The sequence below is a fragment of the Talpa europaea genome (assembly GCF_964194135.1).
Source record: "Talpa europaea genome assembly, chromosome: 8".
NCBI classification, from domain to species: domain Eukaryota; kingdom Metazoa; phylum Chordata; class Mammalia; order Eulipotyphla; family Talpidae; genus Talpa; species Talpa europaea.
The window spans coordinates 34,451,362-34,470,873 of NC_140075.1; the positions used below are offsets into that span (position 1 = coordinate 34,451,362).

General features: G+C 35.8%; 1 protein-coding gene across 6 annotated transcripts in view; it reads left to right on the forward strand.

Annotated features, from left to right (window-relative positions):
* The window catches only part of GOLM2 (golgi membrane protein 2), a gene marked incomplete at both ends in the record, with an annotated part of 84,636 nt that overhangs the window by 17,946 nt on the left and 47,178 nt on the right, over positions 1-19,512 (forward strand). For all 6 annotated transcript variants that reach the window (XM_084239646.1, XM_084239649.1, XM_084239647.1 and 3 more), the window contains 2 exons: positions 10,300-10,354; positions 15,199-15,301. In XM_084239646.1, coding sequence (XP_084095772.1) covers positions 10,300-10,354; positions 15,199-15,301 — 158 coding nt within the window. The remainder of the gene's footprint in view (positions 1-10,299; positions 10,355-15,198; positions 15,302-19,512) is intronic.

Consider the following 19,512-nt stretch of genomic DNA (forward strand, 5'->3'; position numbering starts at 1 on the left):
GTAAAATGACCCACTGTCAACTCATTTTTCTGGCATACATAGAATATATCTTTTCTTTGAAACATATGATAGTACATAATCATAGTCTTTCCTTATTCCCAACACTTCCTGCAATATTGATTACATAATTTTAAGAAAGATCCAGAGAAAAACAATTAAAATATCACATGTGAAAGAATAGTCACTTGGTAGCCAATTAAAAAGACATAGAAAAAACTTTGAAATGACATACGACTGAAGTGTATGGATATGAACTTTGCATACCAAATTCTGCAGAGTAATTTTGTATCTATACATATTCTATTGCTGTCATTTTTTTAAAAGATTTATTTTATTTATTTATGGATATAAGAACTGAGGTGTAAGCAAGAGATGGGGAAGGTGAGAGGATTTACCAGAGACAGAGTGGGGAGCAGAACAGGCAGATCTACTGAGATACACTGTTAAGGGGAGCAGAACAGGCAGAGGAGAGGTCTGCTGAGTTAGCTTCCTGGGCAGGGATAGAGGTCAGGCCACAGTGGCTGGTGATTACTTGATAGTGCTGAGACTTTAACCCCAGCGCCAATAGGGAGGCCCTTTACTACTGTTGCCTTAAGTGGAGAAAGAAAGTATACTATTTTACATCTTAGTGTGGGACAAGTTTATTAACAGGTTTTACTTATTTAAATGGTGTTTCTCCCCCAAATACAAAATATTTACTCTTCATGTCATGGTGACAGGAATGAATCTAATCAGGGATTTATATGAGTTAACAGCATAGTCTCCATTATTTTCCAAATTGAAAATTAGGACTTGATGTCTGAAAAAGAATTTTTTTAATGTTGTGGTAAAAAACAACCATATAAAATTTACCATCTTAACCATTTTTATGTACACAATAGTATTAGCTATATGCATATTGTACAACAGATCTCTAGAACTTTTTCATCTTGCAAAACTGCAACTTGACCCATTGGGCAAAACCCTTTTCCCCCGTGATCCCTAGCTCCTGGCTGAAAAAGAATGTTTTTGATTTGAGAAGACATTTTTGTGTAAAAACTCGTGCAGTGGCATAAAATTAAATCATTATCAATTGCATATACAGGGAGTTTTCATTAAAAGAACAAAATTATATTAAATCAGAATCTTTAGAAAATCTAAACTCATTGTAGGAGCTGAAAAATGAAGTCAGCTTTCTAGTACAATTACTTCTTGGAAAATCAGTATCAGAGGACTAAGAGCTGATATACCACCAAGTTTTGTATTCTGAAAGTAATGAGTATGATTGGCTGGGGTAACTTAAACAGGGAGGTGAACTGAAACTCTGTATTTTCGTCTTATGCTAGGTTAAAGGATTATTATTGAAAGGAAGTTACCTGATGTACCCTATGCTAGGAACAATTTAAACACATTTGCTTAAATCCACTCTAATCAGACTTTTGCCCTTATCATACCACCCAGTGCCCTTTACAGGTATCAGTGATTTCAGTGATGCTAAATCCAGTAGTTACTTCTCAGTCATCATCTTTCTTCAAGTATGAGCAGCATTTGATACAGTTGATTACTCCCTTCTCTAATACTTTCTTCATCTTGGCTTTCAGAAAATCTAGCTTTCCTTCTACTTCACTAGCCATTCATTCCTTCAAATTCTTCTTTTCTGATTCTTTTTCCAGTGGAATGCATAAGCATGTTGGAAAGAAGAGGAACGTTGAATGTAATGACATTTTTATCTATAAAAGTTAACATCGTGCTACTGTAGAATCAATTTGAATTTTGATTCTGACCTAAAAAATAAAGATTCTGATTTTAAGTATTTAATATTCTTCATAGTTTTCTGTCTGAGATCCTCTCCTTAATCTACTCTTTTCCTAAGTAATCATATTCAGTCAGAAAACTTCAATTATCGTCATGATTCCAAAATGTGTATCCTTTACCTAGATCTCCCTCTTGTTTATTGAATATTGTATATTTTTTAGCCATCAACGGCATCTTTCACTTAATAGGTGCTTAATAAATGCTTCCTTTTTAAACTGGTTGACAAAATGAATGAAAAAACAAACTCTATAGTTATTTTTTGTGATTCTTCTTAACAGATCAAAACCAGATACTTTGTGTCCCCATTCTGAGCATGTAGTAGATACTTAATAAGTCCTTTCTAAATGACTGATAAAATAAAAATGAATGAGTGAATGAATGAAAAACTCTTGGTGGTTCATTATAGCCAATCAGGACCAAAGACCTTGCTTATTCTCTTAAAATGTATCTGGTGTAACTTAAATCAAAACTTGCTTCAAGAGAGACTAATAATTTAACAGATAACATAAAAGTTGTTGATGTATTTGGAATGTTGACTGAGTAATATGTGTGTAGTGTAAAAGTAATAAGAAAAATCGTTAACCACCTACCTAATCTATTATATGCACAATAGTCATGAGCACATAGTCTGGTCTGGGACTGCTTGAGAGAATCCAGACTATATCCTAGTGATCTAGGGCATAATTTCCTCATCTGTGAGATAGAGAAAATAATTGTGCTTAGTTCATAGGGTGGTTGTGAGGATTAAACGTGGTAGTATTTATAAAGCACAGCGTAAGATCTGGCACAAAATAAGCATTTAATAACCATTAGTTATTATCAGTGATACTCCATTTTCATCTAGCCAAAGATATATTTTAGGTAAGTAGTCGCTAAACTTGTCTATTTATGAGAATCACTTGAGCTTTTTAAAAAAAGATTCCTGAACCCATTTCCAGACCACTATATCATACTGAAGTGGGGTGAGAGGCAAGAATATGTATTTTTTTAAAGCTCCCAGGTGATTCTGAGCCTCAGCTGGTTTTGATAGTTAGGTTATAGGAGACAGAATTTTCTCTAGAAATCAACTGAAAATGAGATATAAACAGAAAAAAATGTTTCTGATGTTGCAGGAAAAGAAGCCAGAAATGACATCAGTAAAAAGTGAATTGTATATAACCTTTGGGATCAATGGTCATAGTTGTGCTGATTGCCCAGGTCATAATGAAAGTGAAACATGGACAGCTGAGCCAATTTCAAGGTCCCAGAATGAAAAGAGAAGCAGAGAACTGAGCTGGTGACAGCTACCAGAATGAATTCAGAGTAGCCATGTGGGATGGGGAAAGCATTAAAAGAGCTTCAGAAAGAGGTGGTAGAAAAATAAAGATTAAGTTTTAAGTATTGGGGAAAGATTAGAGGGAAATATATGCAATAACTGTGTATTAGCAAAAAGCTATAAAGCAATTATCAGGAGAAGTTACATTTTACTGAAGAAAAAAAAAGAGATAACATATGCCTTGGAAGGATAGTAAACACATTTTAAGAGACTAACATGGAAAAGGCCGAAGAGAGCTTAAAGATAGATTTATTATGGGACTCCAAATCCCCAAGTATTGCAAAAGGGGAGAGGTAAAGTAAAGCTTAATGCAAAGAAGTAGATAACAAGAGGAAATAAATAAGGGATTTCAGAAGTCTTGAAGGATAATTAGAATTATATATAAAAATGGATAAAGTACAGTTAAGATAAAACAGCATGTCATTCAAAAAGTAGGGAACATAAAAGCCCAGGAATTTATTTATGAAACATTTATTGGCTGTTTATCAGTATCAGGCAGTATGCCAGATGATAGACATATAGAGTGAGACACAATACCTGTTCTCATGGGATTTTCATTTCTGATAAACTCAGGGGGTAGAAAGGAAACAAGATGACATTCTTATTAAAAGTAGAACCTTATGTGATAAAATAATGTGGTTTTTTTTAATTTATATATGTGTTTTTTACATTGTTGTTCCTCTCAGGTGTAATCTTTATGAATTCCCACCACCAAGTCACCCGTGAACCATCACCTTAGTCTCTTGTGCTCTTCCCACCCCTGTTCTGATCCCTCTTCCTTCCCCCTCGCCTGCTGAATGTCTCCCATTTATCTTTTGCCTCCTAGTTTTGTTTTTATTTTTGTTTTTGTTTTTTCCTGATCCCTTGTTTGGTTCCTCTGTATTGTTTGGTTCCTCTGTATTCCTCCTGTAAATGAAACCATCCAGTGTTTTTCTTTTTCCTTCTGACTTACTTCACTGCTCATAAAACCTTCCAGCTCCATTGAGTTGCTACAAATGGCATGAATTTATCTTTTGTGATTGCTGAATAGTATTCCATTGTGTGTATATATACCACATCTTCTTGATCCAGTCCTCTGTTTTTGGACAATGTTTTGTTTTTGAGAGAACTAATATGAGATTCTTCCCAATAGACTCGAGCCAGACAAGGCATTTTGAAGATTATGGGTTTTTGAAGGATATATTGGGAATTTCTATTGGGGTCTATCTGACCATAGATGTAAATTACACAAGGGGATGAAGTTGTATTTGTGTGTCTGTTTGTCTGTCTTTCTATCTACACACATCCCCAAAGAAATTTAGAGAGGAAATAATTATTTGGTGTCTTTCTTGCATATTGTGAATAATGATATTTTGGGGAAAAGTCTAAAATTAACCAAAAGGGACCTATGAAGCCAGACAATGAGAATCTGTTTTTTTTTTTTTTAAGATTTATTTTATTTATTTATGATTACAGGAGCTGGAGTGTAGGACAGAGGTGGGGGAGGTGAGGATTCACCAGAGACAGAGTGGGGAGTGGAACAGGCAGATTGACTGAAAAATACTGCTGAGGGGAGCAGTGGGCAAGACAGGAGAGGTCTGCTGTGCCATGTGGGTTATTAGCTCCCTGACTGGAAATGGAACTTGTGCTGCAGTGGCTGCTAATAGCTTCATAGTGCTGAGACTTAGTCCTTTGTACCACCAGGGAGGCCCAAGAATCTTTTTTTTTTAATAGATTATGAATTGTGAATGTACTTTATTATTTTTTTAAAGATTTATTTATTTATGCATATAAGAACTGGGGTACAGGCCAGAGGTGCAGAGGGTAAGAGGATTCACCAGAGACAGAGTGGGAAGCAGAACATGCAGATTGACTGAAAGGCACTGCTGAGGGGAGCAGAGGCGAGACAGGAGAGGTCTGCTGCGCCATGTGGGCCACCTGCCTGGGTGGGGATCGAACTAGTGCTGCAGTAATTGGGGACAGCTTCATAGTGCTGATACTTAATCCCTTGTGCTACCAGGAAGGCCCCCCCCTCCAAGAATCTTTTTATAAAATAAGGGTCTAATGCTTCTTAGAGTTTATATTACCTGTGGAAGAAAAACAAAGTATTCTGATATCATTGCCAGTTCCCAGAGCACATGTATTAAAATGAAATCTCTTTTTTCCAGTCTTGCAGTAGTAAGACTAATTTCTCAACACCTGGGAAGTTGTGGCAGAGTCATTTGGAAGATCAACAAATTCTTGTTGCAACAGAAGAAATTAATATTATGAAAGGAATAATCATGAGGGTAGCCCAGTATCCTCTTAAAGGTGATGAGATGATATTAGAAGTAAGGGCTCTTAGAGCAATGGTTAAAGCCAGAAGAGTTGAAGAGTTAAAGAGTCTAATCTATGTGCAGAAATGATTAATGAAAGAAGTACAAAGATAAAGAAATTGGAACAAATATTAAAAGTCAGAAACCAAATGGGAGAAATCATTATAAATACACCCAAGATGGTAGAAAACATAAAATCAAAGTCCAAATTAAGTCATTGCCTTACATTCTTAGATTGTGTAAGAATACAAGGGATTATCATGGTAGATAAAAATACAATCAGATTTTCTTAAAATGACAACATTGAATGTTAGAAAAATTCTTTGTTAAAGTGTTTTAGAAGCTAGATAAGAATTTTAGGAGTATACATTTGGGAGGTATAATATGGAGAGGAGGGATCAGATGCTTATAATATTGTAGTGTCAAAAAAAATGAGTAGCAAATTTAGTAGCAGGCATATACATTTTAAAAGTGAACAATATAATAAAATTACCGTAGAGAAAAGACAACCCCCAGGTTTAATGATCTGCCAGTTGGACTCTGAGCAAATCCTTTGTACCTCTGTTCAAAGGCACATGGAAAGTGACGTAACTAGCATTAATGTTAAACTAATGTTAATAGGAAGTAAGAGAAACTAGTACTTGTTGATCATATCAAACACTGAATGTAAGACTTTTGTGAGAATCCTTCTGGAGAGATTGACAGAATAAATGAGAGAGAACATGAGATGTCAAAGAAACAATATTTCATACAAGGGGTCTGAAAATTTAACTGAAAAATCCTTATGTGGCAAAGGAATGGGGTCAGAAACAAATTTGTTATACTTGGATTAAGGAAAGACTTTTATTTAGATAAACTATGATTTTTTTCTTTAATGTCATGTAAAATAAATAGTTCCAGAGCAGTTATTGAAATATGAAGTCTATATTGGGATCAACATTTCCAATTCCCAATAAAAAAGATTGAAAAGAAAATTAGAGTGATAAGAATAAAGCTGTACTGTTCATATGATCCTTTATTTTTGTAGTCTGTAGGTTGAATTTCTTCTCTACCATTAAATTTTTTTGTAAAGTATATAAGGATATAGAAGAGTTAGTCCAGGCCTAGTTTTCAAGAATAGCAATTTCTGGGCCTCCCTGATAACCTAGGGGTTAAATCTTAGCTCTGCCAGGCTATCTTTGCCGCAGCCTGAATTTGAGCCCTGGACAGGCAGCTAAACCCACATGACACTCTCATCTACCCTGCTGCTCCCCTTGGCAGTGTATTTCAGTAGATTTGCCTGTTCTGCTCCCCACTCTGTCTCTGGTGAATCCAACCCTCACCCCTACCCCCCCCACACACACACAACCCTTGCACCTTTGGCCAGTTCTTCAATGCATAAATAAAATCTTTTAAAAAAGAAGAAATTGCTATTCTTTATTTTTTTTATTTTTAAAGCTTTTTCTTCCTCAAGATTTTATTTATTTATTTTATTGATACAAGCATTGGGTACAGTCAGAAGCGCAGAAGGGTGAGAGAATTCACCAGAGCCAGAGCGGGGAACAGAACAGGCAGAATGACGAAATACACTGCCGAAATACACTGCCGAGGGGAGCAGCGGGCAGCAGGAGAGGTCTGTCACTACATGTGGGACCCTCCTGGTGACCGGGGATCAAACAGGCACTGCAGAGGCTGTGGGCAGCTTCGCAGCCCAGCGCTCAACTGCTGCGCCACTAGGGGAGGCCCTATTCTTTATTTTTTAAAAAAGATTTGTTTATGCATAGAAGAACCAGGGTGCAGGTCAGAGGTGGGGGGAGGGAGGTGAGAGGATTCACCAGAGACAGAGTGGTGAGCAGAACAGGCGGTTCAATTGGAATACATTGCTGAGGGGAACAGCAGGGTAGACATGAGAATGTCTGCTGTGCAATGTGGGTTGGCTGCCTGGGCAGGGATCTAACTCTTGCTGCAGTGACTGGGCCTGGCCATACCTTTGATAGCACTGAAACTTTAACCCCTGAGCCACCAGGGAATAGCCCAAGAATAGCAGTTCTTGGGTTTAAAATCCAATTCTTGGGTTCTGAAGTTTAAAATGAAGAATACAGAAAAGCTGGAATAGCATCTTAAGAGTGGATTTTTAAGAGCAAAGTAATGTAAATTTCAAAACAAGAATAAAGGATGGCTATGTTCTTTAGAGAGGCAAAAAGAACCAAAAAAAAAAAAAATTGAATCATGGAAATAAAGGAAAGGGTAAAGAAAATAAGCATAGGCTAATTAGAATTTGTTAGAGATCCTTTTCCAGTTCATAAGCATGATGACTGGGTATTCTTCATGTCATTGTGTGAGATGTATCAACCTTAAACATTGTTACAATGCCCACACATTACCTTTCTGATGTGAGAAAAAAAAAGGTTATTAGAAATAAATTCTTAGTGGTCAATTGATCACATAAGTTATTGGTATCACTTATTTCTGCTGCTTCTGCAGTTTTACATTAATGATCTCCTTCCTGGAACTTAAATCACCATTTGTGTTCTAATGGCCCAAGCTATAGCCACTGCCTACTGAAGATCTCTTAAGAAAAAGTACCTTAAATTCTACAGGTCCATTCTGAGAAAATAATTTCCCTGCTTCTTCATCCTACTCAAATCTGTTTTTCCTGTGTTTCCTTATTATGGAGTATTTTTGCAGTCTTACTCATCCAGTCCCCCTACTTTAGAAATCCACACATCATTCTTGATGTTTCTTCTTTATTCTTGTTAATCAGTCAGCATGACTACTTACTGTCCCCCATAATCTCTCTCATATATTTATCTCTCTGTTCTTATTCTATTAGTTTAGACCAGGGGTTGGCAAATTTTTTCTATTAGGACCAGATAGTAAATACAATAGGCTTTTTGCAGGCCATATGGTCTTTGTTATTCACAATCCTTGTAGCTCCAAAAGAGTCATAGACCATATGTAATGGAATCAGTATAAATGTTTTCTCATAAAACTTTATTTTTAGGCTCTGAAATTTGAATTTCACATTTTTTAAAGATTTATTTATGCATACAAGAACTGGGGTACAGGCCAGAGGTGCAGGAGGGTGAGAGGATTCACCTGAGACAGAGCGGGGAGCAGAACAGGCAGACGGACTAAAAACACTGCGGAGGGGAACTGTGGGTGAGACAGGAGAGGTCTGCGGCGCCATGTGGGTGTCTCCCTGCCTGGCTGGGAATTGAACCTGCGCTGCAGATGCTGTGGACAGCTTCAAAGTGCTGTGCTCAACCCACTGGGGAGGCCCTTCTGTGCCTTTTTTATGCCATTTTCTTTATCCAAAATGGTTTTGCTACCTATTTAAAGTTGGCTAGTTCAATGACCCTACCTGGTACTGGATTTCTACAGTAGTTATGCTACTTTAGATGATACCTTGCCTGCTGAGTTCTTGAGACTCCTGTCAAGAACTAATTGTTTTATACTCTCCCATCCAGAACTTAACTTGACACAGCAAGTTATTAAAAATCTTAACTGAAAATGACATGGACATTTTGGAAAACAGTGTGACCATTTCTTTAAAAACTAATCACTTACCATACAACCCAGCAATTTTATTTCTGGGCATTTATCCCAGAGAAATAAAAACTAATGTTCACACCAAAAACTGTACACAATTTTTCATAGCAGCTTTATTGAGAATAGACCAAAACCAGAAACCACCAGAATGTTTTACAGTAGTTGAATGTTCTGGCAAATCAAGGACATTCATATCATGGAATATTACTCAAACAAAAAATGGAATAAATTGTTGATATATGGAGCAATTATGTATTATGCTAAGTGAAAAAAATTTCAAAAGGTCTTATGTTATATGACTCCAGTTATATTACATTCTTGAAATGGCAAAATTGCAGAGATAGAGAACAAATTAGTGATTGCCAGGGTTTAGAAACAGTGGGGTAAAGGGAGATCTTTATAAGAAAGGAATAGTTCTGTATCTGATTTGATGGTGGTTACATCATTCTGTAGATATGACAAAATGACTTAGACTTATACACATACATTATAGCAATGTTGGTTTCTTGGTTTTGATGCTGTACTATAGTTATTTAAGATGTACCCACTAGGGGAAATTGTATAAAAGATCCAAGGGAATTTCCTGGTGCTATCCTTATAATTTCCTGTGAATCTATACTTAATTCAATATAAAAATTTAAAAGTGTTCTTTAGAGATTGAAGTAGTGTTTAATATAATTATTTTGCCATTCATGGTTTCTGAGCAGAATGAATCTGACTATGCCTTTCAAAGTAAAGTTACTCTTGAAGTTGACAAGAGAACTCATTTACAGTGATATTGTAGTTGCTTTTACAATTAAGTAAAACCTTTTTAAGCAAGAATTGTGTCACAGTGTTTCATTGTGCATGAGCCAGTTCATCCAGAGATTTGTTTTCATTTTAAAATTAACTGGCAAGCCTTAATTTGAGTCATATTTTGGTACAATTTTAAGTCCCTAGTGTTTTTGGTATATTAACTCATAGGAGGATGGTGACCATAGCAATGACTCCTGTGTAGTATCTGTCATGCTATGGGTGCTTGATAAGCATTGATTATTTTTGATTTGACATTAATTAAATCAAACAGTTCTTTTTTAAATATGAGATGAGATTGCCTCTTGTAAGGTTTTGGGAAAGCATTGAGCAATATTCAGCTGAAACTCTAAGGCTTTTGTAAGTTGTTATCATTTTTGTGCAAGTTTAAAGTGAGTGATATAACCCCAGAATTTCTGTAATTCCTTTTGAAAAGAGGTGGGGTATACATAAATAATTAAAGTTTTTTCTTTTGTGTTTATGATCAAGTTAAAAGTGAATATAAGCAAAAAAAAAAAAAGTGTGAACAAAACTACGTATTCTTTAGTAAAATGAAAACTTAATTTTTTTTAGGTTAAACTACAGAACAACATATCATATCAGATGGCAGACATACATCATTTAAAAGGTAAGAAACTTAATTACAGCTTAAAGATAAAGGTCACTAATGTCAAAAATCCTCAGGAATTAAGAAATACTTAGAGCTAAATAAAATTTTCTGAACAAAACTTGTCCGATTGCAAAACATTTATCCTTAAGTGTTTTAATTAATTACTTTGTGGTAGTTAATATTTTCTTGTATATATAATGATTAAGAGTTGGTTTTTATGACTGGGAGAAAATTTTTGCACACAACACTAATGATAAAGGACTGATCACAAAAATCTACAAAAAGCTGATGAGACTCAACAAAAACAAAGAAAATAATCCAGTCAAAAAATGGGCAGAGGAGCTAAAAAGAAACTTCTCCAAAGAGGAAATGCAAATGGCCAACAGGCATATGAAAAAATGTTCAACATCCCTTATCATCAGGGAAATGCAAATCAAAACTACAGTGAGATACCATCTTACACTAGTGAGAATGGCACATATGAAAAAACTAGCAACAACAAGTGTTGGTGAGGATGTGGAGAAAAAGAAACTCTCCTGCACTGCTAGTGGGAGTGCAAACTGGTCCAACCACTATGGAAAGCTGTGTGGAGATTCCTAAACCTACAAAAGATAGGGCTTCTATATGATCCAGCAGTTCTGCTCCTAGGTATATACCCAAATGACACAGAAACATTAATTGAAAAGGGCACCTGTACCCCTATGTTTATAGCAGCACTATTTACAATAGCTAAGCTTTGGAAACAACCCAAATGCCCAAAAATAGATGACTGGATCAAGAAGATGGTACATATACACCATGGAATATTACTCAGCAATCAAAAAAGATAAACTCATGCAATTTGCAGCAACATGGATGGCGCTGGAAGGGATCATGCTCAGCGAAATAAGCCAGAAAGAAAAAGAAAAATACCGGATGGTCTCATTCATAGCAGGAATTTAGAAAACCTAAATAAGGGACCAGGAAAAAGAATAACTATAATAAAGAAAAAATCAAAATCAACAAGCAACTATAAACCAGAGGCACACTACGGGGGGGGGGGGGGGGAGAAGGATGGGGAGAGGAAGGATTGGGGTCAAAATTAGAGGGGGGTGCAATTGTCTGGGGAATATAACCAAGATGAAAATGCATACATTGTGCAAAAATGAAAAATAATGTAAGAAATATATAAAATAAAATATATGTGTAAAAAAAGAGTTGGTTTTAGTCCCCTAAGTTAATAGATTAAGATTCTAGGATACACTGATTTATTTTTAATAGCTTACTTTATTCTTATTCATATTACTACAAGAAAATTTGAAATCAGAATTTTCAAGAAGTAAATACTTAACCTCATTTGAAATTAAATTGGGGGAGTGTACCATATCTCTATAACATTCCCCAGTGTCTACTGTTGGGAGATAAACCATCCTGCACAATCTGATCTCAGGTTACTCTAAGAATCCTGCTGTGGTGGCCTAGAAGAACCACTCTAGATATGGGATATCTTTGTGTTCAGTGGAAAGTAAACTGCGATATAGGAAATTTTGTGTTTCCTTTTGTTTTCTGGTCTTGTTTTTAACCCCCTTTTCAAGTCTTGTGACTCACTCAAAGTACTGATTAGCTCTCTACTTTAGAATCCTTTCCCTGTGTTCAAACAGAAAAGAATCTGATGTTTTACATGGACTGAAACTCATACTGATGTTTTGTATTCCTTTATCAATTGTATTTTAAGCCTTTTTTCTCCACTTAGAAATGAAAACTTTATTTCCTGAAAAAGGAATTTAAAATACTGTTAGTGAGAAGTTTTGTGGGGTGGCAGAGAAGCCATCCCAAATGTTGAAACCATACTAAACCTCAGGTTCATTTTGAAGGTAAACGTAGTTAATTAGGTTATTTTATTGTGTTGGAAAAAGAAATCAGAAAGAGTTCTAAAGATCACCAATTGAGGTCCATTCCTTAGTAGCTGCTATGTTAAGTGGTGCTGGGTTTTGTTTATTTTTGGTTTTCTTATATTTGTTTTTTCTTTTTGTCTTTTTTTAAAGATTTATTTTTATTTATTTATGTAAGCACTGGGTACAGTCAGAAGCGCGGGAGGGTGAGAGAATTCACCAGAGCCAGAGCGGGGAGCAGAGCAGGCAGAAGGACCGAAGTACACTGCTGAGGGGAGCAGCGGGCGACAGGAGAGGTCTGCGCGCCATGTGGGACCCTCCTCTGGTGGCCGGAGAGCAGCCAGGGATCGAACCGGAGCTGCAGAGGCTGCGGGTAGCTTCGCAATCCAGCGATCAACCCAGCGCTTAACCACTGCGCCACCGGGGAGGCCCACTTATATTTTTTTTTAATGAGAGTAACTTTTCAGTTCTAGAACCATTTCTGCCTGAGCACAGATTAACTGTACTAATTCCATTCTTTAGCTACAAGTAAAATTAATGTCCATAGCTTATAAAATCAACATCCACACTTGGGCCAGAGCTCCTGCTACCTCTAGCTCTGTGTTTTAGGACATGGGCCAGAGATCAGCTGCACGGTGAATGTGTTATTCAGGGCTTCCTGCCTTCAGATTTGTTACTTTTATCCGAGGTGGAGTAATAGGTGAAAAACTATGAAGATCAGTCATGTTTACATACTGGAGAATTAAAAGAGTGAAAAGAGAAATTTAAAATGTGTCTTGACTGAACTCATAGAAAGATAGTATGGGGCTGGGTGGGGTAAGGGAATGTTAAAATGACTATATTTGGGGGATTTAATAAACAGTGTGGTGATTACAATTACCAATACTGCATGATACTTGAAAGTTGCTAACAACTTAGATATTAAATGTTCTTTGGTGAAATAGCATGCAACTGTAGAGGTGTACACCTTTTACCTGAAGGCATATACTGTGTTGTAAAACAATGTCACCTCAATAAATAAAACTTTTTAAAAAACTAAAAATTAGCTTTCTTTTTGTTAAAATGATAAATTAGTCTTAGAACTCTTATTAAAGGATAGCAAAACACTGCTCTGCATCCTCTGTGAAATCTATTCAAATATTAGAGACTGTATAGTTAATCAGAATAATTTGCTTTGCTCTGTATTGGCTTTTATAATATCCTTAATTTAAAAAACAAAACAAAACAGTGCAGTGCTTAAGCCCTTGTGCCACCAGGGAGGCCCCCTGATATAAAATTTTTTATTTATTGTCATTGTTATTTATGATTCCATAATAAAATTTGTAGAGAAATTAAGAATGTGCTCAGAATCCTGCCACTAAGCACAATTACTGATAGAAATTTTACATGGATACAATTATATTATAAATATATGGATACCTCTATTTTTTAAACATTTATTCTAAAGTTTTGGAATGCCTTTAAAGTAAAACTAATAAGGGCCTCCCCGGTGGCACAGCGGTTGAGCGCTGGCTTGCGAAGCTGCCCGCAGCCTCTGCGGCGCCGGTTCGATCCCCAGCTGCTCCCTGGCCACCGGAGGAAGGTCCCACATGGCGCGCAGACCTCTCCTGCCGCCCGCTGCTCCCCTCAGCAGTGTACTTCGGTCCTTCTGCCTGCTCTGCTCCCCACTCTGGCTCTGGTGAATTCTCTCACCCTCCCTCAGTTTTACCCAATGTTTGTATAAATAAATAACAATAAATCTTTTTAAAAAATAAAGTAAAACTAATAAAACTAATTCTGTAAGTCTTTCATGAAAGTAGATATTATGTATAGTTATAATATTGATATATTATGGTTAGATATGTTTTAGTATTCTTAGACCCTGCTGTAAACTTCTGTTCCCATTTATAAAAATTAAGACTTTCTTAACTACTACTTTTATTTAACTGCTAATGCTGTTAGCTAATTTTTTAATTAACAAAAAACTGGCATTTACTCTTCTCTGGGCATTTTTTTTATTTGTAGTCAGATACTGAGGGAGAGACATAGAAAATGAGGGCCAATGATCATGGATAAAAGTTCACAAATGAGCAGCTGGCCCAGCTTTTAATTTACTATCCAGCTTGGACTTTCATGTTTTTCATAACAATTAATAAAATTTTTATCCCTAGTCCAGAAATTATGAGCTCTGAAAACTGAATTATAGTATAAGTAAGCTTAGCATCAGTAGAAGTAGTACAAATGATATTTAAAGTGATTGGCATCTAAATTCAGAGTCAAACACTATCTAAAATGAAAAGGTGGGCCTCCCTGGTGACATAAGGGGTTAATTCTCTGGTGAATCCTCTCACTGCCTGCACCTCTAGCCTGTACTCCAGTTCTTATATGCATAAATAAATAAATTTTAAAAAGGAAAAAAGTCTCAGCACTATGAAGCTATCCAACCAGGAAGCTAGCCCACATGGCACAGCAGACCTCTCCTGTCTCTCCCACTGCTCCCTTCAGAGTGTATTTCAGTCAGTTTGCCTGTTCTGCTCCCCTCTCTGTCTCTGGTGAAAACCCTCCCCGCACTCCCCACACCTCTGGCCTACACCCCTACACACCTGCTCTTGTATGCATAAATAAATAAAGATTATCAAGTTTAAAATTTTAAAAAAATAAAATGAAAAGGAAACCTTGAATTCTGTGTCCATAGCCAACATACCTAAAAAGTATGATTTTTTTTCCCTACTTACATAAAGTTAGATAGGTTTAAAGAGATAGTTTTTTTGTACTGTCTCCAGTAGGTGAAAAGATGTGCAATCTTTTATATTTCTGATTAATGTTTTCAAAATTAATTTTATTGCCCAAGAATGTGTTAAAAAACAATCAAATGTGATATTAGTTATAGAATTTAACTGATTAACAGTATGAGTAAAGAAATTAAAAAGTAAATATAATTAAAAAAGATTCTATAACCTCCAAATAGGAAGCATTAGAGTAAACTATATTCCTTTGTTTCTTGTTGAATAGAGCAACTTGCTGAGCTTCGACAGGAGTTTCTTCGACAAGAAGACCAGCTTCAGGACTATAGGAAAAATAATACTTACCTTGTGAAGAGATTAGAATATGAGAGGTAAGATGCTACATGGCAACAGATATTTATAACTCTGGAATATTTGTCCAACATTTGGACAATTCATTTCTTCCTTTCTGACGTCTGTTGTTCTTCTCTTGTTTTCTTAGATCTTTTAAATTCCTTCCTTATTGTCTTTCTATATGTCTTTGAGATTCATACACTATTTTTTTAATGTTAAACACCATGTAAATATTTATTACAACATGTTGAATCTACCCTGTAGTAGAATTTATTATGATACAGAAAATCTTATAAGACCTAAGCTTTATCAAATTAGATGTGGCAAAGATTGGAAAAGATTCTGTGGTTCTTTTTGAAGGGCATCCAGAAGATAAAGCTGACCCTGGGAGATGTCCCCAGAAGAGAAGGACCAAGTGCTAGCTGCTTCCCCTGTCCACATTTTAGTTCCCTTGCTTACACCTTCATACTCAGTGACGAGGTCAGGGTAACTCTTAGGGACCTGTCTAGCAATCACTCTTTAAAAATGTTTATCATATCTTTATCTTTAATTTTTTGTGACAGGTATTTTTTAGGTCTGTGCACCAAAAATGTTAAATATTAGCCACATTTTAAAGCACTATTTTTGTTTTCTTGATTTTTTTTTTCTTGAGGTAACATTGCTTTATGACACTGTATGTGATTCAGAGACATAGGAACACACCTAATCAGATGCATGTCACTACACTACACCCACCACCAAGGCACCCCTTAGATCCTACTATGATCCATTGTATTCCCTCTCCTCTGTTTTACCTCCTCCCCATCTGGTAACCTCAGTTCCAGTCAGATTACTAGGGATTATTGGTTTGGTTTTGTCTGACCCTTTGTTTTGTTTCTCTATATTCTCCATATAAGTGAAACCACCTGTTATTTTTCTTTTTCCCTATGATTTATTTCACTTAGCAGAATCCCCTCCAGTTCCATCCATGTTGTCACAAATGGCAAGAGTTCATCTTTTTTTTATATGGCTGAATAATATTCCATTGTGTATACCTAGCACATTTTTCTGCTCCGCTCCTCTGTCCTTGTGCGCTTAGGTTGTTCTATAACTTGGCTATTGTAACTAGTGCTGTAGTGAATGTAGGAGTGCATATTTCCCTTCAAATTAGTGTTTTTGCATTCTTTGGGTAGATACTTAAGAATGGAATTGCTGGATCATATGTTAGTTCTAGATTTAATATTTTGAGAAACCTTCATACTGTTTTCCAGAGGGGCTGGTCCCACCAACAGTGGTAGAGGATTCCACATCTGTACCAATACTTATTTTTTCTGGTCTTTTTGATATGTGCCACCATCATAGTTTTGAGATATCTCATTGTGGTTTTGATTTGCACTTCCCTAATGATAAGTGATGATGACCATTTTTTCGTGTGCTTGTTGGCCATCCATCCATATGTCTTCCTTGGAGAAGTATCTATTTAGCTCTTGTGCCCATTTTTTGATTGGTTGCTTTCTTTTGTTGAGTTGCATGTGTTCTTTATAAATCTTAAATATCAACCCCTTGTCAGATGTATGATATGCAAATATTTTCTCCCATTCAAAAGGGTGTCTTTTTATTTTACTGATAGCTTCCATCACTAAAAATACTGTATTTTAACCTAACCTTATTTAATACTTTCCCATATATCTATAGAATAAAAAATTTAACACATTTAAAGTAATATATTATTCCATTATATTATATTAATGTACCAAAGCGTGTTTAATCTTTCTTAGTAGTTATACCATTGTAGGAGTTTACCTCTTCTCATATAATGGCTTATCAGCTATGAAAATGTTTATTCACAAAGGATTTTCCCCCCGCATAGGTTATATAAACTCATAACCTATGAGTTTATATTGTTAAATAAATATAAACTGGTTTATATTGTTAAATAATGAATTCCTGAGACACAATGTTTTATCGGTTTTGTTGTGCTCATCACACCTATGAAAGATTGCTTTCTGAAGTGATGGTACTAATTTATAATATGTAATATAATATAGCCCCACCAACATTGACTATTTTATAATTCTAACGTAATTTTACTAGTATAGGACTGAGAAGTCTAACTTGCATTTTAATATGAAAGGTAACATTTTCTGTGTATGTCTTTTTTTTTTTTAACAATTTATTTATTTATGCATACAAGAACTGGGGTATAGGCCAGAGTGTTGGGGGGGGGGCGAGAGGATTCACCAGAGACAGAGCAGGGAACAGAATAGGTGGATTGGCTGAAATACACTGCTGAGGGGAGCAGTGGGAAACACAGGAGAGGTCTGCTGTGCCATGTGGATAGTTCCCTAGCCGTCCGGGGATTGAATTCATGCTGCAGTGGCTGCAAATAGCTTCATAGGTTTCATCTCAGCCTCTTGCTCCACCAGGGAAGCCCTATATTTCTTAACTATAAGTTTCTTCTTGCATGAATGATCTATTTGTATCCTTTGATTAGTTGTCAAGTGAAAATTCATACTATTTAGTCTGTTTTGTTCCTTTACACATTCTCCTGATGTTTCTATTCGATCTTCTTTATTCTTCTTCTATTGCTACTCTTTACATGATTTAGGCCTTTATGATTATTTTTAAAGTATTAGTGGATGAACCATCTGCCATCACCTTTCATCAACTCATAATTCTAGCTTTCTCATCTATTATTATATATTGGTCTCACAGTTTCTTTTGTGATTCTTGTATTGAGGTTTTGGGGAGAAGTCTTTTTTTTTTAAGTTAAGATTAAAAAAGGACTTTGGATAAATTTATGGATTTCTGCATACTGATTTATCACTACCTTCCATTACAAGGGAAAATTGAGGGGGCCTCCCTGGTAGCACAAGGAGTTGTCTCAGCACAGTGAAGCTATCAGCAGCCACTGCAGCCAAGTTAAATCTCCGGCCAGGTAACTGATCCACATGGCGCAGCAGACCTCTCCTGTGTCTCTCACTGCTCCTCTAAGCAGTGTATATCTGCCTGTTCTGCTTCCCATTCTGTCTCTGGTGAATCCTCCCACCTCTGCACCTCCGACCTACACCCCACTTCTTGTATGCATAAATAAATAAAAATAAATCTTAAAAAAAATAAGGGAAAATTGAGAACCTATATGTAGAGAATGTCTTTTCACATGTACTCATTAAAAACATGCATGAAAATAGGAGAAACGACTTTTTCTTTTCTTTTTCCCCTTACCACATTTAACCAATTGTCCCTCTCCCTTATTAACCTTAGAAGCCTCATTTCATTTATTGTTTGCTAGTATTTTTAGAAATTTTGCCTTGTCAAATTGCTCACTATATAAATGTCCAGCATTTGTTTGTCATTGTGACTTTCCTTACTATAGATATAATTCTCTTGAATTCCTTCCATTTCATCATAAATAGCATCATTTAATCTTTCCTTATGGCTGAATAGTATGCCATTGTGTATCTATACCACATCGTCTTGATCCAATCCTCTATAGTGGACACATAGGTTGTTTTCATATCCTAGCTATTGTATATATTGCAGCAATAAACATTGTTGAACATATAGTTTTTTTGGATTCATAGTTTCATTCTTTGGAAGCATGCCTAAGAGTTAAATTGCTGATCAAATGGTGTTTTCATTTTCAATTTTTTAAGGCAAATACAGATTGCTTTCCATAAGCAATCTATACATAAGCAATCTATACAATCTATACAGTTTACATTCCCACCAACAGTATAATAGGGCCCCTCTTTCTCTGCATTCTTGTCAGCTTTTGTTAGGAGTATTTTTAATATGTGCCATTCTCACTTATTAAAAGTGTGAGATGATATTTTACTGTGTTTTTAACCTGCACCTCTCTTATTGGGAGTGATGGTAAACATTTTTTCCATGTTGGCCTTCTGGATATCCTTTTTTGATGAATTGTCTGTTTAGATCTGCTGCCCACTTAATAATTGCCTTGCTTATTTTCTATTGTTGAATTCTGTTAGTTTTTAATATATCTTGGGTATTTATCCCTTGTCAATTATGTAATATGTAAATATTTTCTCCCATTCAGTAGGATGCCTTTTTAATCTACTTATATTTTCTTTTGCTGTGTAATTGCTTTTCCACTGAGGTAATCCCAGTTGTTCATTTTTGCTTTTCTTTCCCTTACCATAAGAGTTGAGTCTCCAAAGTCATTTTTATCATTGAGGTCGTGGACAGTATTTTTTCTCTATATATGTTATTGTTGAGTTGTTAAATCTAGATAGTTATATAATTTAAG